Genomic DNA, 23,760 nt, shown 5'->3' with positions numbered 1-23,760 from the left:
CCTATTAATTATATTATATCTAATAAATCACATGTAAAAGATTAAATTACCTCCAATGTTAATTTTATTTTTTTAGAATAAAATAATAATAATTACATTATTCCAATTCACTCACAAAACAATATATAGTGAATTCACTATTCCAGTCATTTCATATATATATATTATAAGGTTCTTTTAGAATTGCACGCCAAGGCAAAACGCTTCTCATGCCTCAAATGTCATCATGGTGTTTCCCTCGGTGGAAACACATGGAAACAGTCGAGGTTCTGTTTGTATTACCTTTTGCGTAATGAAACGCATACCCTTAGGATATATGTTAGAACTTTGAAGTTCCGGAGCCGTGAAAGTTGAGAATTTTGGTTCGACAACTTCGTGAACTTACAAGAATTGTTTGGCTACGTATATGCCTATGTGTGGATTCCTCCCCACTTCACTAGGCTGGCCATGGCATGAGGTTCGAAATAAAAGTGCCTTTAGGAAAATATCCTCCTTTTGTTGACCTTTTCTTTATAGTAAGCACAACTTGCAAATCTCGAATAGCTCCGAGCCTCCGACAAAGATTCTACTCCGAATTAAGGTTGCCTCATGAATTTCAAAACCTTGTATGATTTAATGGGTAAAATCAGTCAACCCAGGGTGAAGTATTTTCCAAAGTAAATACTCAATATGGAATTTATATATATATATATATATATATCATTTGTAGATAATGTTATTTTATTTTTTATTATAAAAAGAAAAGGTTATCCTATCTAACTTTCTATTGGATTGGATGTTACAAGCAAGCGGCTGGCAGGTTAGCACAACCAAGCTAATTGCATCTTAACCTCTCCTGCAGGGCTTAGGCTGTCAGCTAGTAGAAATTCAAAGTCACTAGAAATTACGAGGTCCAATATTATTTTGCTTCGTTCAAATGCATTATTTGCCGGGTCCACTCGTAATTTCCTGTTAAGAATATAGATAAACAGCACAGTAAAGAAAGAAAAAAAAGGCATTTGGGTTTGGGAGTTTGATGGGAACAAGAAACTCAAAGTTACTCCCCAGAAGTAACAAGTGTTTAATGCTTTCACGTCTTTCTTTCATATACATTATTAGATAGTGTTATATTATTTTTTAAAATATTTTTTATTTAAAAATATATTAATATAATATTTTTAAAATTTATTTTTAATATTAACCTATCATATTAATGATCTAAATCATAAAAAAATAATTTTAAATATTTTTTTTAAAATTTTTTCAAAAATAATTAACCAAAAAAACAAATACACTATTAATTCCATTGAAGCCACTCTCCCAAAATTATAAATAAAATAATAAAAGGTTGAAAGTAACATATTTCAGGACAAAAAAATGAACTCTCTAGTGATCAGCGGTTGCAATCACCTCTAATTAACACTCATTCTTTGGATACATAAGATTGTTAGAGAAGGGAAGATGTTATTTTGAAGAGATAAATTAATAAAATTATATTTTGAATAGTATAAATATAATTTTTATTATTATGTATACTCTAATAGAAAAAAATTATTTAAAAAGCTAATTGTATTGGAGTTGGAGAAATAAATGCTTTATTTTTTTTTTCAAAAAGTTTGATGTTATTTTTATTTTTACATGGTTATATTTAATTGATTTATTTTTTTGTTTTCCTCTATTTATTGATTTTGATTTTTTTAAAAGATATATAAAAATAATATTTTTGAAAAGAGAAAAGATATTTTAGTATTCTCCTTAAAATAATATAAAACAAGTATTGAAGAGTTGAAATAATACTTTTTTTTAAATTTTATTTTAAGCATTTGGTTTAGCATAGTTGCTCTTATAAAAGTGGGATCGTCAAGATAATGTTCCTTCCCATAAAAACAGCATAGGCCCACAAAACACTAAGCCCCCAAGATTAGCAGAAAGTGGAAGATGACTCCTTTGCTTTTATTGTTGGAAATTGCTTTTGTTCTGCTCAAAAAATCCTGATCACATCAAACTTAACTAAACATTTGCAAATTAGCCGACACTTATAAAAGGCAAGGTTGGCCACGGCTAATGGCCATGGCTGGCTGTTAAACTAGACACTTTCGTGTTGGGGACCTCGACTTGCTTCTTCACCAAAACAGATGTTTATATCCATCTGTTCGAAGCCTAAAGTAAACTCTCTCAACTGCCCCCCCTCTCCTAACCCCTTTGTAGATGTTAGTGGACCCTCTCGCCCATCACGTGAACTCATTCGATCATGGCATCTTGTGCAACTTGGCCCCACCAGCCACCACTAGCGCTGGTTTTCATGATTCCCGTCATAAAACACACTATGATAGCCACTGATCCTCCCTCAACATCACCACATGGTCTGCCATCACAGAGGATCATGATGCACCTCCTTTACCCTAATGATCTCTACCCTCCATTCAATGTCCAATGCAAATCTTTTGACGTGCATGTGAACATAATATCTCTAGGTCTCAATAATAATATAAATACCATGTAGGAGCCAAAATAATGTGCCCACTAGCTAAATGTGCTCACTAGCTAACTGACTAGCAAAAACCATCACAGTTGGTACTTTTGCTTCGCTTCTTACTTAGGTTTTGGTGATGGAGAAGAGCAAGTCATTCCCTCAATATTCTTCATTTTTCTCCGGTGAATTTGGGTTTGAAGATCAATCGAATTCATATAACTTTAACGGGCCATGCCAAAAGGGAAATGGTTTTGCAACATCTAGCGATCCAGAGCTGAAAAGGAAGAAGAGGATTGCATCTTACAATGTTTTTACCGTGGAGGGTAAGCTTAAATCTAGTGCAAGGAACAGTTTCAAGTGGATCAAGAGCAAGTTCAGCGACGCTCGGTATGGTATGTGAATATCAATTACATGGAAGTACATAGGGTTTAATTTTAATAGCTTCATGGGTGGTTCTATTTTCTTTTTCTTTTTCTTTTCTTTTTGTCCACCACTTAAAAGCACAACAAGTGTCATGAAATCAGGTTGTTTGGATCTTCTTTGCATGGGACATATATGCATGCCATGCATCATCTCCTAAGGTCGATCATTTGGGGTGTACTACGTGTTTATTGATGAAAAAGAGTTGAGGTTTTCATTTTTTCCCTTCTACATATCCCGTCTGATTTCATCACTAACATCTACTTACTGTGCAATTAGATCTTTTTAGACAGCAAGTTTATCAGAAGCAACCAATAACATTGATGATAGATTAATTACCCAGTTTTCTGTTGGTCCAAAAAACTCAATATTACTAAAACCGATCTCTCCTCGCCGCCCCCGTCCCTCTCTTTTTTCCTCAATGAGCAAAAGAGCAACGAGATATATAAGTCTCTCTGAATAGCAATCCCGAATTTAAGATAAATATTACTCTTTTCCCTTTGCTCGGGAAGGCCAATCGAACTCGCAACTCTTCATGACCACTAATGAAACTTGGGACATGAGAGCTAGAAAAATATCCACCAGATTATTGTAATTAAGGCCAAAATTAAAGTTGGCATTTATTTAAAAGGTCCCAGTCTGTTTGCAAATTTCGACACACGTGTGAGTAGGGAAACTTGTATCTTGACAATTCATTAAGCTAACCTGAATTGATGTTCATCTCTCCCAGACTGGGGTTAAGGCTCCGAGGTTTTCATGTATCACACGCAAGGCATTAGGTATCAGTGTCTATCGCATAAACATCATTTTTTCTTCTCCGTCATTCTGTAATCGGTGATGGCAGTGAAATGAGAGGGTAATCTATTTTCAAACTTGATAGTCCCCCTCCATTAGTCCTCTTTTACGTGACAAAGATGGTCACCCTTTCTTTTCTACAAGAAAGAAAGAAAGGGTCCCGCTCCACCACAAAAGCTAATTGCACAATCAGATTTGTATTGTGTCCTTTTGCGACTTGTGAGCATATGCTTGTCCCGATCGAGCTCATTCATAGGGCCCATTAACACCTTTTTATCCAACATCGTCAAAAAAGAAAAGAAAAGAAAAGAAATATTAAAAACCTTTTTCTAATGAATTATTAGATCAACAAAATCTCCAAGCGATCCTATCAAGGTCTCGTGAACCAAATTCGTGAATTGTTTTCAGTTCACATGTTCATTAGCGAGTACCGAAAGTCCGAAAATCACCGCCCCTCCTCAATCCTTATTTGATTTTTCAATGATGGTTGTCGCTTTCAATGGTTTGGATTTTTTTTATTAATCAGGCTAGTGTGGTTTCGAAGAGCCCAAGAGGCATGGTAATCAAAGGACATCAGTTTTGCGTCTTTCCTTCCTTTTTAATTAATTGTTCTTCTTTTCTGATTCTCATTCAGATGTTCGTAACCAAGGTTGTTTTTTAAAATAATATATTTTTTTAAAAAATTATTTTTAACATTAATATATTAAAATAATCTAAAAACACTAAAATATTTAATTTAAAATAAAAATAAAATTTAAAATTTCTAAAAATCACAATTGAACCTCGTTGTCTAATACCCTTTAATTTCCAAACATCCACCAATTTTCATTGGATCCCTCGATTGAAAGAATTTCATAATTAGATCCCATACCCTTTAGAATATCTTGATCGAACACCCTATTCATGTTCTTTAATGTTTTCAATAAAAAAATGCATGTTTTATGCAATAAAAAACGCAATTTTGAAGAAAATTTTATTCTTTTTTCATTATTATAATTTTTACAATTTTACAGGCAGCCCAATTAAGGAATTCTAACAGGTAGGCGACTCGGTCGAGGAAAGTTTTTATACAGATACTACACTGAGAATCAATATATAGTTGGAGGACTAATTTTAGGATATCTTTTAAAAAAAAAAATTCTTTTCCGAAACCTAAAGTATATATTTTCTCCCGGGTGGAGCTTGCAGAAGCGCCGTCCCATTCATCTATAACACTTAACATTACAGTTATTCCTACAAAAAAACTGAAAGGTTTTTTTATGCGCCATCTTCAATGAGTGAAGGATGAATATAAGAGTAAGTACATAGAGTAGAATTGTTAGATATAAGTTCACGGGTAGCATTCGATTACAGACACATAGTGTTATATGCAGAACGAGTGTATTTTCAGCATTTCTGACCAAAAAGAAAAATAATATGAGTAATCACATTCGAGATACAGCTGCAAATATGATGCAAAATTCTCAGAAAAGGAAAGAAAAGAAAAGAAAAAAAAGAGTTGCTGCTCGACGTGGCCTAGTTATCCACTGCATGTAGTACTTCTAACTGCTTCCCTTGATCGAATTTCTGAATTCTCTTGTGGAAGCAGACCTATGGACTCGATTTAATCTGTACATGTCATTGTTCACATTGTACATGGTGCTGCCTGTCCTTGAGGTAGGTAAAGGGGGCAAGTTCTTGATGTTCTTGGGAGCATTAGTATGGCCTTGTGTTTTTGGAGACATCTTCTTAGAAGTTGCAATTCGGGATTGCGACAAATTGGGTGGCATCTCAAACAGGTGAGTCGGTTTTGTTCCAGAGGAGTTGCTACTAGTACTGCTGCTGCCTGGTTCATGGCTTTGGTTGATTGATTCGTGAGTCTCCTTTGGCTCCTGAATTAACATCAGCATAATGATACATATTTAGCAATAGCAGCATGTATGATGCAACTGGAATAATATGCACAGAGGATCTTTTTACTCTTCTCTTTTTTAATAAATGTAATATGAAATATCAGTGTGGTCTCAGAAAGGTTAAGCACGGACATGAGCATAGTACTTAATTATCCTGCTATGTTTTTCCCATGAAATTTGATGCGGGCCCTAAACACACAGGGATGTGGCATGCTGCAGAATGGGATAGTTTGAAAGTGAAAAAGATAAAGGGAATTTCACCCATAGAAAGGGGGAAATAGCCTTATTGATCAATGTTATGAATTCCACTTGTGATGTGTACTGCTGTACTCTTTACCTCTTTCGGTTGCGCAGGATCTTCTTTTGGTTCTTCAGCTGCCAGATCTTTTTTCTTACGCTCACGATATGTTTGAGATCTTCGTTTCATTTTAGCATTCCTGCGCCTGCAAAAAAATAGGATGATGATGATTAATGAATTATTTCAAGAAAAATGGGGAAAGGGCGGAAAGAAGATAAAGAAAATTGTGATGTTTCTGCCATCAGACAAGCATGTGATGTTCTCTTTTAGCCTTTTTTTACTGTATCACATTAACAGTTATACCAGAGTGACAATGATTATGCTACCATGGTTTAGCTATTAAAAATTGCTGTCAATGATCAGATGCGCTTACTTTCTCTGTTCATCAGCTTGTGTGAGCTCATCTTCATCTTTTTTAATCACCGGGAGGCCTGATAAGTCGCATGCCAAAGGACTTATGTGGAAGAACTGAAACAAGAGAATCAACTCAGGAATAAGCTCTCCGTTTAATTAACTCCCTGCTATATTCTTGTTTCTGCTGGCATGCACTCTTTGAACATCAAAATCATCAATGGTGGTGTTGAAAATTTTAGGAACTAATTGAGAGTGTGTGAACCATATTACTGACATGATTCTCCTTAATTCTACTCAGCATTAATAGAACAAGAAATCTCACACTCCAAAAAAAAGATACGTGCTGGGGGTAGCTAGAATGTGGAAATTAATGTAAAGGCTTTGTACTAGTGACAAGAACTCTAAATCACATTAAGCTCTCTAGTCATGTCCTTACTTCATTTTGGAGAGCTGAAGATGCACAGCCGCGAGATGCAGGATCCAGAGCAAGAAGAGTGGTTAACAGACCCAAAGCTGATTCAGGAAACTCGCTGAAAGCTTCAAAAAGGCCAGGTTTGTATGTTCGTGGAGGTCTAAAGGATGTAGATAGCCTTAACTTTTTCCAATAGTCCTCTGGTGGAGTTCCACATAGTTTAAAAATCCTATGCAGCTGCTCAACCTGAATATTTCAGAGTTAACCATGTGAGATAACCATGTGACTAAACACTGTAATGAAGAACCAGGAATATTCTCCAAGGGTTGTGTTTCTCATAAATATCCAGTTAAAATCTCAGTCACGACCATTGTTTTCACTATATACCTCTGTTCTTCCTGGCATGATTGGCCTGCCTGCAAACATCTCTGCCAAGAGACATCCAGCACTCCAGAGATCAATACCAGTTCCATAGTCTGTTGCACCCAGCAATAGCTCAGGAGCTCTGTACCAAAGTGTCACAACTCGTGTTGTGAGAGGTTGCTTCTGTTTAGGAGAATAATAATTTGAAAGCCCAAAATCAGCAATCTTTAGCATCCCATTTTTATCAATTAATAAGTTTGATCCTTTAATGTCTCTGTGTAAAATTCCCCTATCATGGCAGTGCTGCAGACCTGAAAGCAGCTGCTGCATATAACACTTGACCTGCATTGACAGATAAGGTGAGCTACTAATAAACTAATACATGATCCCTAGAAACCAAATAAGAGAGTTTCTACCTGCGGTTCAGTAAGTCTTCCTTCAGGACGGGAGATGATTTTTGATAAATCAGACTTCATGAAATCAAAAACTAGATAAAGACTATACTGCATCCTTGAGGTGGCCAGTCCTTCAAGCTTTACCACATTGGGATGATCCAACTTCTGTAATATCATGATCTCTCGTGCCATGAATTTCACACTCTCTGGTTCTGACGTGTCAAATCGGACCTTCTTCAAGGCAACAATTTGTCCAGTTTCCTTATCTCTAGCTTTGTACACATTGCTATAGGTACCCTCACCCACCTGTAACCAAGCATGAGAAGACTAAGATGGTCTCGTGATCACAATAACCGTTCAAGCAAGTTATCAGCAAACTTTACGATCCCTTCTCTTTTATAGGAAGTTAAAAACGAAACAAGAAGATCTGAATCTTTTAATTTTTGTTAAATGTGATCAGAACACCGCGGAGCCTAATACATCCGTGAAGTGATCCATTCTGAATTTAGAACTGACACTTTGGAAACTAGAAAAACAGTTAACCAGGAAAAAATTTGTTTAGAATCATGTCTTTTCTTTTCATTTCTTCCGTAATTCCATCAAACTTTTTTTTATGATAACTATGGGAGACAGATTACACAGAAAAAGCATCTCAACCCAGTCACAACCATTTCAAATTCCCAAGGAAGAATACAGACAGCTAATAAGAAGTGAAAAAATAAGAAGAAGAATTCAAGAACACTGACCTTGGCAAGCTTATCATAATTCTCAGCACTCTTAGGGATCAAACCACCCAAAACCTCTCTAGGAACATTATCAGTTAACCACTTGGGCCATCCATCCACTACCTCCTCCCCGCCAAACTCCACAAATCTTACTCTACCTGTGTCACTCAATTTCCTCTCTTCACCATTACCAGCACGACCACCATTATATTTCCTCGTTGGTTGTTCAGGCTTAGGGAGCCTGCCAGAATATCTCTGCCCAGTGGATCTTCTATGGCCAGTGATATCTCCTTTTCCCACATAGCCACTTTCCATTTTGAGCTTCTCTAACCCTCCTGGGGTTGGTGATGAATTTACTGAATACTTTCCCTGTACACAGCCCATGGCCTTTCTTGGTCTAATACCAGTCCTTTTTTTCTTGAGAGATACTAATGGTTCTGTGATGAATAACATAGCCAAGAAAAGACAGTGTCAAAGAGAAAAGACAGTCATAAATATGAATGGAGTTTGACAAAGAGAGTTAATAAAGATTGGTGAAGGCGGAGAGAGAGATTTTGCCGGCCTTGGACGGCTCTTTTGGATTTTTACTGTGTGTGGAGAGAACTCAAAGGATCTTTTTTTATTCTAATATTCTACAAGGATGTGATCATTGAATTGAAGTCTCCCGGCTTCCCTGCTTCTTGTTATCTCCGTTGGGAGAGAAAGTGAAGAAGATACATGTGACAAGCTCACATTTTCAACCATTTTTTGGGAGGTCTGCCACAGCAATGAGACCTTCGCATATGCCTTTCTGCTGTGGCGGGAGATGGCCGTTTTGTGCAAGTCTATGTGAATGCTGGCCATCCCTACCATTTTGCCATAATTACTCCCAATTATCTTCTCGTTTTTCCAAAAAAACATTTTTTGGGCCAAGATTATTGATAAAGGAGAACACTAATAATAAGTTACATCCCTTCCCTCCAAGGAAAAATTAAAAAAAAAATCAGCTATAATAAAAAAGAAAGGCACTTTTATTCCTAATTTTTTTACCCAACCGGTCATATATACAGTGGTTGAGAATACGAACAAACCTGAAAATCAATTCCGCCTCCAATGATAATGATTATGTTATAGCATTTCTTTTTTCTAATTTTATTCTAATTGTGATCTAAAAATTCAAATCTTCGGAAAGCAAAAAAAAATTATTATTTTTTATAAGTTCGTTTGCCTAATTATGGATAGCTTATTTAGGATTTGAATAAGAGAAAAATTAGTTTTAACATTGAAAAACTGATAAAGAATAAATTTAAAATTATAAAATAAGAGATGAAATCTTGAGTTCATGTCATAATACATGTGGTAACAGGTTAGATTATTATTATTATTATTATTATTATTATTATTATGTCTTGCAACTTGCAAGGATATGTTTTACTTCGTTTTTATATAAGCACAGGGTATTTCTTTCTTTATTTTATTTCTTCGAGTGTATTAGACACCTAGATTTATTTGAACTACCTTCGCTAATTAAATTAATTTTTTCATGGATTGATTTTTAAATACTCAACAATATTTTTTTTATAATTTTCTTCCTTAATACCCATAATTACCAAGTTAATATATACAGGTAGAGGTAATTTAGCTAGTAAAACCATAAGTGGGATTTTGATATATCACATGGTGTAATGTAATGAAGGGTATTTTTTAATTTAAAAATATATTAAAATAATATTTTTTTAAAAAATTTATATAAGTTTATCAAAACAATAAAAAAATATTTTTTTTGAAAAATGATTTCTCATATAAACAACACAAGCTAGTTTTAAATTGTGTTCATTCTAGGAGTGTGGTGGAGGATAAATTTTAAAATATTTTTTTGCTTGAAATATTTTTAAATAATATATATTTTTATTTTTTAAATTTATTTTTAATATTAATACATTAAAATAATTTAAATATATATAAAAAATATTAATTTAAAATAAAAAAATAACAATAAACTAGTTCAACCGTAAAGTCAAATCATCCATTCAAATTAAAAGAGTGATTGTATTCTGAAAAAAAAAAAAAAAAGAGTTAAATCTCTAAACCAATGAATCTCATAATAAAATAATAAACTGAGTTTCTGACCAATTGAACTAGCCCGCATCATCATGTGTCGATTGGACAGTAAGGCCCCGTCTCTGATATGGCCGAGATCTTTGTCGTGCTGACACCGGAAAAGGTAGCAACGGCTATGGGCATTTAGCACCTGTCTCAGCCTGTCTGTCTCCACCTTCAATGTTTCCTCTTGGGTTTTGACAACCCAACTACAAAAAATTTCTCTGGGGCTTTCGCATATAGAAGGATCTTGCTCATCATCCTGTGTCTTTGAGGTATTCCTTTTCTTTCCTTTCTTTCTTTTATGATTTATGTGTGTGGTCATAGATTGTAGATGGAATTTATTTGTAAATTCTTATCTTTTGGGTTTTTGATCGTCATTTTCAATTCTCTGGTATTTGTTTGGTAAGCTAGCTATGTTGAATGCTCTGTCGGTGCTTTTAAGGTCTCTAAGTTAAAACATGATACTCTCATCTGACAGAAATGAATTGGGCATCTGCCATTAATTTGAAGAGACATAAAAAGAACTTTCTAAATGAACTTTTGTGGGTTGCGGTGAACCCCTTTAATATCTTCATCCAATTGAATCTTCAACATTTGCACAGACGGAGTTGGGTTTTCTTAACTAACCTGATATTGAACATTGTTGAATGGATAATTTTGCTTTGGTAGCTATTCTGGCTGTATTTTGTGCACTTTCTCCATCGTAAAAGTTTAGGAGGGATCCCAGATCTTTGTTTGTAATTGCATGAGTGGATTTATAGTAGGTTTTTTTTTTGCTGTTGCGTGATACAGCGTAGCATTAGGCCCAGGTTAGTATGGTTAGAGTCCCTCGTAATAAACAGAACATGATAAATGATTATCATCTTAATGAGAGAAATTTTGAAGATCTATTTTATAAGTGATGATGTGTTGTATTGATTACAAATTTGCAAAATTTCACCTCATATCGCAGTATATTCATGCCTGCATGACAGGCAGAAGATGACTATCTTACAATACCTGATTCTCTCGTAGAGAAAAAGATGGCCTTCTGGGATTGAGAGGACTGAAGTCAGGGGACCTGGTAATTGTTAATATATCTGTTTTTTTTTCCTGAATGGCAATTTCCAAATTATTATGCTAGATTATTTCTCTTACTTTAGGCTATGGAACTGAGGTTGTATTCTGCAAATTCACTTCTTCACAAGTTGACATGCCTGTTATTCGATCTGAGCAAGGTGCAGGAATGATCAATTGCAATATACTGCAGGAGAACTGCAGACGGGATGCACGATGAAATTTATTGGTCCAAACTTCTACTGAATTTTGAAGGGTAGTTCAATAAGAAGGCTTTGGTAATCTTCTGGTGACCAGTTTAGGTCATAAGAGTTTTTCCCAATGGTTATTGAGTTCCTTCTCTGAGAAGTGGATGTTGATGACGTATTGGAATATGTTTCTTGCTGCTAGCAGAAGAGGCAACAAGCAAGTCAATCTCTCTATACTTCGAGGCTTGCTAGTAGAGCGTTGGTGGATAAGTGAGACTCGTAACGTTCAACCTTTTCCATGCAAGTGGTGTCAACAGACTTGAACCGGAAAAGAAATAAGAAGACAAAGGAAAAAAAGAAGAAGGCATATCATGATCTGGATAATGCTTTAATAAATCACCAGAAATAAGTTGTAAAGATGACCAGATCTAGTTTCCCTTATTTCTTCTGCTGAAAGCATTTTTAAGAATTTGAAAGAGAGACTTTTAATTGATGGTGAATTGCTTATTCTCGGTAACCTGGAGGCTGTTCAACAATTAAAATAAGTTCAATGGCAGAAGCTAACAGCTGAGTCCTAAGTAATAGTGATGAATAATTGAACTTGAAGTCTCGAACTGAAAATTATAGCATGGGATGAGAGACATCCTCCTCTTCATGATGCATAAAATGGATGTTGTCTAGTGGTTTTCAATGGCTTTTCAACAATGGATACATGTCGAGATGATATCATTATCTTTAGCCCCTGGTTCAAGTAATGACCAAAATGTACTCTTATCCTTGCAAATAAAGTGAACTGAGATAATTTAGATGAAGTGAATGGAATATAGTAACTGAAGAAGTTGCAGAACATTGTACATGCTACAGCAATTACAGAAATCAAAACGTATAAGTGACTCTGAGGACCGAGATGGCAATTGTAGAGATCAAAAGGTATCCATGGCTCTGAGATTAAGCGTCGACTTATTCCAGATCTAATATCCCGAAATTGGACAGAAGTATCTTTACTTGATCAACAAAGTCCGAGCCCGTTGCATACTCTGTTAGCATTCCAACAGCAAAACCAAACATTGCCCATCTGCTCAACCAATATCCAAAGCACAGAAATGAAAAGAGGCATCAGATCAGAAAGCCACATTATGTCAAGTCAACTGTAGCTAAACGCAAGCTCACTCATCCAAGTTTGTGAAAATTCATGTAATCAAAGCCAAGTAGTTATGCTAATTGGCTACTATAACGCTCTTTAAATGAGTGCAATGCTGGGTTCTTATCTACCCACTCTTGTAACAAAGAAAAGGGTTGAGCTTTAATTATATAGGACTCTGTTGGAACTCAAAACCACATGGTCAATACATGACAATTCGAAGAGAAGAACCGGTTTTGAAAGGAAAAACAAAATTTTGAAGAAAAAGCACTTGCAAAACAAAAATCAAGAAAAACTGGGGGCTAAACTTGAGGAAGAAGAACAAAATCTTTCTCGCTTCCATAAGAAACTTTTGCTGAGGACTTGAGCAAAAGCCACCTCTGTGGTGCAATGGATGCCTACCATCCTAGAAGTGGAACTGGTGATAGCATTGCACTGCCTTGCCTTGAGTGCTATTGATTGGCGAAGCAAATCACCAATCAATAACTGGAAGCATTTCCTTGAGAAGGGCTTTATTTAAGCGCTATCCACTGAGGAAAAACAACTGAAACTTAGAAATTAAAGAGCTTTGTCGGTGAAATTTATGTACCTTTCCCTTTCAAAGGCTCAAGAACAATGGGTCTGAAACACTTTCAGTTATCTATTCGAACAGGCCTTCTTCCTAAAAGCCAACAATAAGAGAACACGAAGTTTCTTGTATGTAATTCCAATGTGAGACTTCTTTGCACGAACTAGTTTACCATCTAGTCTTAGTGAGGCATGGCAAGTCTGTCCTGCATAACCTCTTATTATATGTCTTCGACTACGAAGAAGAATGAAGCTATTTTGCTAGAAACTAAATACTCTTAAACCGATCTTGATCGAAAGAAACTGTATGTTATCGTTTCTTTTTCTCTATCCAGTGAATAATGTATCGTTTCAATTGGTCTAATCACTCAACTTCATTATTTAGGACGAATAAAACTCAATTTGCAGAAACAACCCACAAATCTGTCCAATTAGATTAAGCATCCACATAAACCCAGATAAACTAAAATTTCAAAAATCCCAAATTGCACATCAAAGAAGAAAAAATTATTACCTTCCATTAGCAATCTCATTCTTTCCAACGAACCCAAAGAAAGGACCTTGATCTGCCTCCTCAAACTTCTTCTGCTTAAAATATTGTTGAAGTTCCTTAGCCTTTTGTCTCTGAAACTCCAAAGTAACCGCATTCTTGTCCTTCACGGCCACTTGAGCAGCTGGCTTGGGTGGTGGAGTCACTGGAGAAGACGGTGAAGGAGGAGGGACGGGATTCAAGGGAGGCGATGGTGCTGCTGGCGAGGAAGGTGCTCTAAGAGGAGGGGCCACAGGTCTCCTTACAGGCCCTTCAGCTTGAGAGCTTCTTATGGTCACAATATAAGGCCTTGTTATTGTAGAAAACCTACAGAAAGAAGATGTTGAGGAGGTTGATGAAGAGGAAGATGGGAAGGAGCAAGATGACGATGAAGGGTTTGGGATTTTTATGTATGGGATTGATGATGCCACTGACATTTTTCCCCCTCTTCTTGCTCAATCGAAGCACTATATTTCTCCCCCCTAAATTTTCTCTGTAGGATAAATGTTTCTTTTTCTGTGCAGATGTGGTTTTTTGTTTTTTTTTTTGGCTTGTGTTATCAGAATCAGAATCAGAAGAGAAGAGGTGTGTGTGGATAAGGTGTGGCCAAGTTTCAAAGGAGAGAGTGATAGTTCAAGTTAGTTGGTCCATCGAAGGAAGTGGTGACTTTGGCGCCTAACAGCCGCTCAAGCAAGTAGGATGTTACCAACATGCCCCTCTACCAGCTTTGTGCCTTGACGCGCTTTGCATGCGAGTGAAGAAGCCATTTCCTAGAATAGCACTTCGAAAACGTTGCTAATAAGTAAAATCACTGTGATTTGAAAACGTTGCTAAAAAGTAAAGCCTTGATGTAATGAACAGCACTTTTAATCACAAAATTATTGAACTCTCTCCTTATGTCTTATCTGATCGCAGAGTTTTTGCTTTCGGGTTGTTCTCAGAGCACTTCGACCTATCCTCGGAAAAAGAGGAGAAAAAAAGGAAAAAGCGGGAGACAACAGTTCAACTTGGTTTCTTCTTGCCGTGATTCCTGCAAAAGCTTTCCCGCAACGTCTGAAAGCCTTAGTAAAATCAGGGAAGGTGAATAATCCCACGAAAGAGAGCAGGGTCCATCTTTAACGACTATAAACCCATTGTAGCTTTTGAGAAGCAGGGCAATCCATGGTAGTAACAAGAGGGCCAAAAATAATACGAGACATTTATTACGAGAAAACAATGGACAGGGCAATCACAAGTAACAAGAATAAGGTGACAAACAAAATGAAATCCTCATCAATTAAATATAGGCACAAAACGATCAGTCCAATAGGCGTGGCCCGATATAAAACTTCTCACTAAGTGGCGTTTGTTAACAAACGGACCCTAAGTCGCACTGAAAGTGTGGCCAGATGCATAACTCCTTTCTATGGTAACATTTCATATGCAACCAGTTGCTCGCTTTTTCTTTAGCAGAAGTCAGTTGATCGCCAGGAGAAAGCAGATGAACTCCATCAGTAGCAGCAAGTCCTGTGGTGTGCCGCGGCATCTTGAGAAAAACTGGGCACCCAAAAGTTTTTGGTAATTGATCACATAATCACGCACGAACAACTTCTTTCATTTCCATTCTCGAATTCATCATCTGATCCACCTGTTTCACTGCCATGGATCAAGTTTTCGAATCATTAACATGGTCATAATGAATATTCACCAGATGAATTAAAAACCTAAGCGAGATTGGAAATAGAAAAGAAGGTCATAATGAAGAAAGCTATGTTTCAGCATAATGAATAACCAAATGCTCGCAAAAATCTTTATAGAAGTTAGTGGACTACTTCGAAATTTAGGACCAGAAATTACAAAAAACATGTCATGTAGGAAACTCGCTTGCTGACTCCAATGTTACCGTTGACACTCATAACTTTCTTCAATTGTCCCATATGCACAGGGCAGGGGCAGTGTAGATGCAGGAAATCAATGCCCAAATCATCGTCCAATAATACGTACACATAATGCCTCCCCAATACAGCTATCAAAAGACATATCAAACACACTTTGGTTGTGTAGATGGAAGCGAAACAAAATAACTATAGACACACTGTGGGACTGACAGAAGATCTAGTATAACCAATCCAAGACAGATTGAGGAAAAACAGAACCAGAGCCAAAATAGGAAAGAGGCTTAAGGCCACATTGCTATCTAGGGCTGTTAATTCCGAGAGCTGCCACTCTCAAATGACAAACATGCTCCATGATCAATATAAAACTGTATGGTATCAGAAAAGAAATATCTTTTGGAAAATATCAGAGAGATGCATAAAATAGGATATATCATCAACATTTCACTTCAAGTCTTCAACTAGTTTGATCAAAAGCATGGAAAGCAAATAGTTTAGTCAAACAAAGCTGATTTACACAAAGGAATGTATGATGAGAAGTAACAATGTGCATGAACGAGTGGAATTCAAATCTAAATGAATTGGCAAAGAAAGAAAGGGACATGAGAAGAATAAATCTAAATAAAAAGAAAGAAATAAACTCATAATAACCAGTAAAATAAGAACCCACTATAAATAAAACAATTCATCATAAGGACATGAAAAGAATTAATGTAAATGACATAAGAAATCATCCCCTGCCCTCTCGCTTTTGAAAGTCTGGTCTGGAACAAGGACACGAAGCACCTTCCATTATAAATACAGTCAATCACGATCATATATCCTTAATGCTCTGCCCCAGTTTCAACATCTCCAAACACATCCCATCCCAAGGCCCAAGTTGAATGATGATATTATCATATGGATTACTTAATTCCCTCAACTTGCTTGCCAAACTTACTGAAAATTTTATTTGTTTACGTATCAGGCAACCAAAATATAAACATCACATTTTAAGGTTGTGAGGAACCCGAGTCACTTGATACAAAACGACTCAAAAACAAATCTCTTGTAAGTATTCAACTGAAAGACTATGAACCCTTTTGAGAAGCAGAGTCCACATTTAGCAATATGGGAAATTTATAACAGCACGAAAACTTGTGCAGATGTAACATGGAAATTACAAAAGCGTAGTGGTAACACCAAAGGTATACATATAACTGAGGCTTATGCCACATGCACAAGAACACACATTAAAGAGATTCCGAAGGAGGTATTAAAATCTCCTCAATATGCTTGAAAATGAATTAAATAAATGCAGAGCTCATAACTTAGATCAAGATAAGGTACTCCCGTACCTTGGTTCAAATTCCCTGATTTCAGCAAGCTCACTCCCACAGACATCAGTCCACTGCACTTTTCTCCTCTCTGTATGACCAGGGATATCACTACCTTGGCCATTCAATGGCTCGCTCTGCTTAACATCCTCAACAGGAACTGGAATTCTTTTTGATGCCTTCTTCAGATTACTCTTAAGAGTAATTTTTCGTGCATAATTATCAACTTCAAGCTCGGTAGTAAGATCTTTTTCCCTGTCAGCAACGAGAGGATCTGGCAAGACATCCTGCTGTTGGGCAGGGCCTACTTTGAGAGGTGACGGGGATTCATGTGCGGAAGCGCGACCAAAGCAGATAAAAGAAGCGCAGCCGTGGGAAAGCCGGTTCTTCAAGGAAGCCAGCTGGAGGTCAGAGTCAGGTTCTTGGTCCACCAACTGGTACTGATTCCACGGCGTAACTCTCATGGGTTTGTCTTCGTGCTTCTGACCCAGGAGAAGAAGGGTCAAGCCCTTACTATACCCAGAAGCTGAAGATGAGAAGAAACCTCCTCCTTCCACTGCCAATAACATCAGTTCTAATCATCTGGGCATCAAAATATGATTTCTGTATCACTCCACCCACTGCCCCCTTGCAATAGCTAACAAAGACACAAGTCCTTCATTCACCAATTATTCCATAGTTAGACAGGTTGCCATTAAAACATCACAAAAAAAGAAAATATTAATAAAAAAGAAAACCATATATTAGATGTATCACTGTTATCTTCCGACTTTAAATCCCAAAAACAAAACCAAGAAAAAAAAAAACAACAACCCACAAAAAGCTAACCAAAAGTGGCCAAAAAAATGACATTAATATCAAGAGTTGGATCGCCAACATCAACAATCTGATCAAAGTTACAAGAGCCCCTTTAATACAGAGTCATCAAACAAAACGGTCAGCCCAAATTTTGACCATAAAAAAGGCTATCAATCATGAGATGCTTAAGAAAAGGACTTGAAAGCACCCCAAACAGGATTCAGGAATTAAATATAGCATCACAAACACGCTTAAATACTGCGTTTGCAATCATTAATTAACATTGAATGCAAAATCAGGATAGTTTTTAGCACAGCTGATCTAAATTCAATACCAAAAAGAAAAAAAATCGAAGGATACCATCACAACATTTCCAAAAAAAGTAACAAGTTTTTTTGTTTTTTTGTTAAAGATCTGTTTAACGAAAGAAAGATGGTAACATGCATCACTTCACTTCACATTTACTCCTTCAAAGGGGAAAAGAAAAGACAGAGCGAAACGAGAACAGTTCATCTACTACTAACTTGACTCACTTTTGGATGGAACAGAGTGGTTTTTTCCTCTATTCTTTTCTCCGGAACCAAACAGAAAATCTTAAGAGCACCTGAAAGCGACGCAGTAGATCTGCGAGAGAATCTGGTGGCCTAAAACGGCGGCGCCGGCATGTCGGATCCAATAAATCGGCGAGGAATTGGAGAAATTGTCTATACGGCAAGTAAATAAAACGGGGATTATAGTTTTCAGTGAGTGGGAAAAAGGATTTAATGAGAAAACAGAAAACAAAAGGTACGAGAGGTTGGGTTTACCCCCCTGCTTGGTTCGGATTAATTAAAAGGTGGATCCGGATTGTGACTCCATGGCGCATGATAGCGATGGGCCCAACCTCCTTTCTTCTTCTTCTTTTTAATTTTTTTTTATGGAGATTTTTTATTATTTTTTTCTCTTATTTTTGGTAAAGGTGGAAGTCGTGCAGACATGGGAAAGCTTGCTTTTGTTTGCTTGCCCTCTGTGCACATGATTTGAAATGCTTGTAAAACTTATTTAAAATTAATTAAATCGAATGATTTTCTGAATTTATTGAATAGTTTTGATTAGAAAATTAAACAAAAAAAACAATTTGATTCAGTTATAGATTTCAAAAAACTGAGAAAAGCAAGCATATATAAATAAGATTTATTATAAATTAAAAGCTTATTAAATCAAAACTCATAAAAAATAAATTCAAATTGGATTTATTTAATTTTAACAAATTTAAAACCGAATTGAACTAAACAAAAATAATTGATTTCGGTTCGGTTAAAAAAATAAATTAAATCTTTTATTCAAGGCAAATTGTTTGGGCCGACGGCTGCTTTACTTTCTATGAACAAGTCCACCTCACCGTTTTAATTACTTGATTAATCAATTAATTGATTGATCGGCTGGCTTTCGACTCTTTCTACTTTCTAGTGGTAATTTAATGAGTACTCCTTTCAGTCCTTAATTGAGTTTAATTGTTAGTGCTGTCTTTAAGATCAAGCAAAAGGCACCATCTATTTAGGGCTAAAAACAGAAGAAGAAAGTAACCATTTGTATTTACAGCACGCTGTTGACTGCGGATTATCCTGTTTTTTATAAAAATTTATTTTTTAATATTTTTTTATTATTTTTATATACTAATATAAATTTTTAAAAATATATATATTAAAAAAATATATTATTTTAATGTATTTTTAATTAAAAAAATACTTAAAAAAAAACAAAGAAACCATTTGTATTCTAGCGTCATTAGGATTCGTGTGATTTAACCTGATTTTCATGAAAATTTATTTATTTTTGATTTAATTAATTTTTTAGTATTGTTTTATAATTTTAATATGGAGTTGTTAAAAATAAATTTTAAAAAATTAAAAAAATATTATTTTAATATATTTTTTAATAAAAAAATATCTTCAAAAGCAACCCTGCACTCTGGGTTTTTTTGAGATCAAAGGATCTGGCCTTCAACTATTGTTGATAAATTAAAAAATAAGAACATTTTATTTATGAAATCTGCTATTCTATGGAGCTCCACAAACAAAGTAATAGTGATGCTGAGGGATCGCATGATTTCCCTCTGTCCACAATGCCCCCTTCCCCTCCCATATATGTGATTTACATTTCAATGTGATTTCACCAAATGATTGTGAGATTGTAACTAACATAAGTTACGGAGGGTCCGGACATGTTCTTACGGTTAGATTAAGAAAAATCAATGAGTACAGATTTTAGGAAAACATGCAATGTTACCATAAAATACCATATAAAATGATCTGTAGCATGTTTCTAGTTATTTTCTAAGAGAATTTCCATTTCCCTTTTTATTTTATACAATCAAAGATCTTTCTCATTTCCAGTTATTCGTGGAGGAACATTGAAGATAAAAATTTGAAATAGAAAAATTTATTTGCTTAATCCAATAATAATAATAATAAAAAAGGATGCTGGGTTGATTGAGTAGATTATGCAAGCGTTTGGAAACGCGAGTCTAAAAAATTAAAGGATAGGTCGAATTAACCTGGCACAAATTAAGGAGCAGAAGAATTCCATGTGACTGATCGATGATCATTGGGAAATCGACAGAGAGAAGAAGGGGCTGTGGGATTTTTATGCTTAGAGTTGTTTCGAACGCAATTCATGTTTGTTATCGGAGTTGCCTTGGACGACCAGGGCTTTGCTCGGCGCTGTGATGTAGTTTTTTTTTGGGGCTGATTATAGTTATTTTTTTATTTTAAATTATGATAAAAACTTGATTTAAAAAAAATTATAATTTTTAAAAACTACAATTTATAATTTATAATTTATTTTTTAACACGTTGTTTCGAACCATATCCATAAAAGCTGTCTTGCTACCAAGCACACCCTGGACGGAAAGTCGATGAGGACCCACAGTTAATGCTTCAGTGGCGCTAGGAAGATGATCTCAGGATAGGTAATGAGAGCCATCAGACGAGAAAAGTCGCTGCTGCCAATGAATGATTCAGCTAAATTTCGGGGTAATATAGAGCGGCAGCAGCTTTTCAAATTATTTTTTATTTAAGTTATATTAAAATAATAATTTTTTTAATAACAAAAAAATAAAAACAATAAAAAAAATTAAAAAAATTAATTTTAAATAAAAAAATTTCTAGACAGAATTTCAATCGCCCCTTGAAATCATGGATGGCTTATTACTTTTCTTCTCTTTTATTTTTTTTACATAGATTACAGGGAATATTATGAGACATATTACCAGATAAAAAAAATCACTGTGTGTGAGTAAATCTCATTTTAAAAAAATAATGTTAAACTTCAAGAAAATATAAAAAAAAATACTAAGGACACACATGAAATATTAGATTATAATCTTACAATAAAACCACTAATTCAACCGCGCATAAGTTTTTTCTTATAATATGTTCTTAATGTATATCATTATTTTATACTTAAATATCATCGGCCATAAGAAGTAATTTTTTTTTATGAAATTCGTTAAGCTGATTATTGATAGTCAGCTTAAGAATCCATCGAAAAAGAAGTTTATTCTTGATTTGTTAAAGCAAATAGAAAATATTTCTAGCATGACATGAAAAATGATTACTTCAATTTGGGCGATGATGATCTTTCCAGACCTTCTATTTCCAACTTTACACGTTCAAGTTTCTTGAAGAACAATTCACTTCCCCAGTTTATAAGAAATAGTCTGGGACCCTGTCCAATCTAAACGGACCAGAAGTAGTAAATTGTGTTTTTATTTTTGTTCTTAAATTAAAAACTACTAGACTATAGTAGTAATAAATTGTCTGAATTTGTGAGTTTGAGCTGGTCCAAAACTCTTTTCGAAACCAACGTTATGCAGTCGAACTCCTACACCATCAACTTGTTCCTCGAGCTATTTGTCCCACTTCGGAGCAGAAGCAGACATGAGAAAAGAATAATAATCAGAATGACTGACAGACGAGACCTGCTCAGCTTGCACCTTTTAGTATTTAGTATTTCCGATCTTCGACATCAATCCAAACCAATCAGGCGATGGGATCATTGATTTCCGATCGAATTTGGTAATGCTGCATGCCCGCATGTCCATATATAAACACGATCCCTCTTCTACAGTTTTATTAACATCTGACCTTCTCTTTTATTATTTGGCTCGGAAATCTTCCTCTTTTCAGTTTATCCCTTTTCTTTTACTAGTCGGATTGAAAGTTTAATATTATTGATCTAGTCAAATAATTAATATTATTGATCAAGCCAAATAACTTAACTTCAAAGTTAAATAAAATCAAATGCACTCCAAGTCGAAGAATATAAATTAATCTAGTTATTGAAATATTGCAGTTTAAGAATCAACTATAAACTTATAAAGCAATCACTTTGACATTTCAATCCTCCTCCAAACCTTTTGAATAAATAAATAAAAGATGAGTGTTACACACTTAATAAATAACAATTCATTTTCCTAGTTGAATTAAGCATGCCAAAATTTACTAATACATTTAGCTCACAATCAATTTATTTATTATACCAAAATTTCAGTACTTTTAAAAACTTTAAAAACTAAACGCATATTTATAAATCATTCATAAACTTAAATAATTTAAATCAATCATTTGAACATCACCATGGATTGCATATTTACATTCAAAGTCAAAAAACTATGATTACTTTACCAAAATTACAAAGAGTTATATTTTGCTTTGTAACTAAGCATCAAATTTTAAATAGACATGTTTATAGGTCCTAGTATATTTAGAACCCGTTTGGTTACGTGGTAGCGTCCACGTTTCCTGCGGTTTTATTTTGCAAGCTGTTTGGTTAATTAACAAACGCTTGGTACTGTTTATGGATCCCACGGTCTGCTGCGTTTGAAACACAAGAAAAAGGAAAGCAGTTAGGAGCTGCTTCATGCGCGTTAAAATGTTGAACCGTGCTTTACTGTTCAGTGAACAGTAGAGCATGACTCCACTGTTCACTGAACAGTTTTTTTTTTTGAAAAATCAGTGTAGTTAATTGATTTAACTTGCAATATTCACATAAATGTGAACAACAATTTTTTTTTTCAAAAATTAGTTTAAGGTGAATTAAATTTACTCGTACTGTAATCTTAATTTTATTCCTGATAATATTTTACCTAATTTTATAGTTCTTGTCAAATGAATTTTGTACATAATGGAATTGTAAATAATTTAATGGAACAATAATTTTTTTTGTATAAAATATGATTTATTTCATGATATAATAGCAATAGTTAAATCCAAAATATTTAAATTAAAAATCATCAATATTAATATATATATATATATATATATTTTAATTATTTTATAACCTTAATTTCAAAAGCATTCTTAACCAAACATATTAAACTACTTTTTATTCAACCTCAATTTCAACCACAGTTTTAATCAAACATCTATTTTTTTAAACCAACCTCAACCAAAAGTACTTTTTTATAAAAACAACTTTTTTCAAATCACAACCACAACAGCTACCGCAATACCAAACACACTCTTAACCCCTAAAGATCAGGTTCAAAATGTAATCAATTAAATTCATATTCATATTCAATCCACGAATGGTTTTACAAAATCAAAACATATTCAAATACTTTTACAGTTATAAACATACTTTCACAAAAACATTTAACATTATTTACAAATCATTTATAGTGTCTAATCCATCTAATTTACCAAAAAATAAATGTTTTAATAAGAAAAACTTATTTAGTACATAAATATAAAATTCCTAACTCAAAGTAACTAACCAAAGAAATGAACAATTACTTACATGATATGTAAATCCAATATTAACCTTAGAAATAACCAAACACTCGTGACAACCTAACAATAGCAATCACTGTAAATTATATACTCACTAACATTTAATGTAACACACGACAGATTTCTAATTTAATTAAAACTTAAATATATCATTAGCTTAAATGACTCTAAAATTCCCACCAAAAAGTATCCAACACTAGAAGCATGCTATTACACCCCTCTTTCTTAAATATATAATATATATTTTTAAAAATTAAATATCAAAAATAGTTATGTAAAACATATATCAATTATGATCCAAAAATAATAACATTATAGAATCTGATCAC

The 23,760-nt window shown here is 34.6% G+C and overlaps 3 protein-coding genes and 1 long non-coding RNA gene across 5 annotated transcripts; 1 reads left to right on the top strand and 3 right to left on the bottom strand.

The window, feature by feature from the left end:
* Nucleotides 1–4,958: 4,958 nt before the first annotated feature.
* On the bottom strand, nt 4,959–9,048 carry LOC133691160 (probable serine/threonine-protein kinase At1g54610). The gene is made up of 7 exons (XM_062111528.1): nt 8,128–9,048; nt 7,403–7,687; nt 7,011–7,328; nt 6,648–6,869; nt 6,231–6,325; nt 5,897–6,002; nt 4,959–5,538 (listed from the first exon to the last, which is right to left on the bottom strand). The coding sequence occupies exons 1-7, from the start codon at nt 8,557–8,559 to the stop codon at nt 5,209–5,211; spliced, it is 1,788 nt and encodes a 595-aa protein (XP_061967512.1). The 5' UTR covers nt 8,560–9,048; the 3' UTR covers nt 4,959–5,208.
* A 1,079-nt stretch (nt 9,049–10,127) lies between these two features.
* Nucleotides 10,128–11,949, top strand: LOC133690835 (uncharacterized). 2 transcript variants are annotated; one of them, XR_009841515.1, is made up of 3 exons: nt 10,128–10,460; nt 11,141–11,251; nt 11,331–11,949. It is a non-coding gene; the product is annotated as an uncharacterized LOC133690835 (long non-coding RNA). The 2 variants fall into 2 exon arrangements; XR_009841514.1 differs by having other exon boundaries at nt 10,129–10,460; nt 11,406–11,949.
* Nucleotides 11,950–12,234: 285 nt separating this feature from the next.
* On the bottom strand, nt 12,235–14,280 carry LOC133690834 (light-harvesting complex-like protein OHP2, chloroplastic). The gene is made up of 2 exons (XM_062111104.1): nt 13,655–14,280; nt 12,235–12,507 (listed from the first exon to the last, which is right to left on the bottom strand). Exons 1-2 carry the CDS (start codon nt 14,104–14,106, stop codon nt 12,393–12,395), a joined length of 567 nt encoding a protein of 188 aa, XP_061967088.1. The 5' UTR covers nt 14,107–14,280; the 3' UTR covers nt 12,235–12,392.
* Nucleotides 14,281–14,850: 570 nt separating this feature from the next.
* On the bottom strand, nt 14,851–18,481 carry LOC133690833 (uncharacterized). The gene is made up of 3 exons (XM_062111103.1): nt 18,191–18,481; nt 16,881–17,514; nt 14,851–15,304 (listed from the first exon to the last, which is right to left on the bottom strand). Exons 2-3 carry the CDS (start codon nt 17,426–17,428, stop codon nt 15,235–15,237), a joined length of 618 nt encoding a protein of 205 aa, XP_061967087.1. The 5' UTR covers nt 17,429–17,514; nt 18,191–18,481; the 3' UTR covers nt 14,851–15,234.
* Between the last annotated feature and the right edge of the window lie 5,279 nt (nt 18,482–23,760).

This window comes from Populus nigra, chromosome 4 (assembly GCF_951802175.1).
Source record: "Populus nigra chromosome 4, ddPopNigr1.1, whole genome shotgun sequence".
Lineage (NCBI taxonomy): Eukaryota > Viridiplantae > Streptophyta > Magnoliopsida > Malpighiales > Salicaceae > Populus > Populus nigra.
This window is presented reverse-complemented; position numbering and strand designations above follow the sequence as displayed.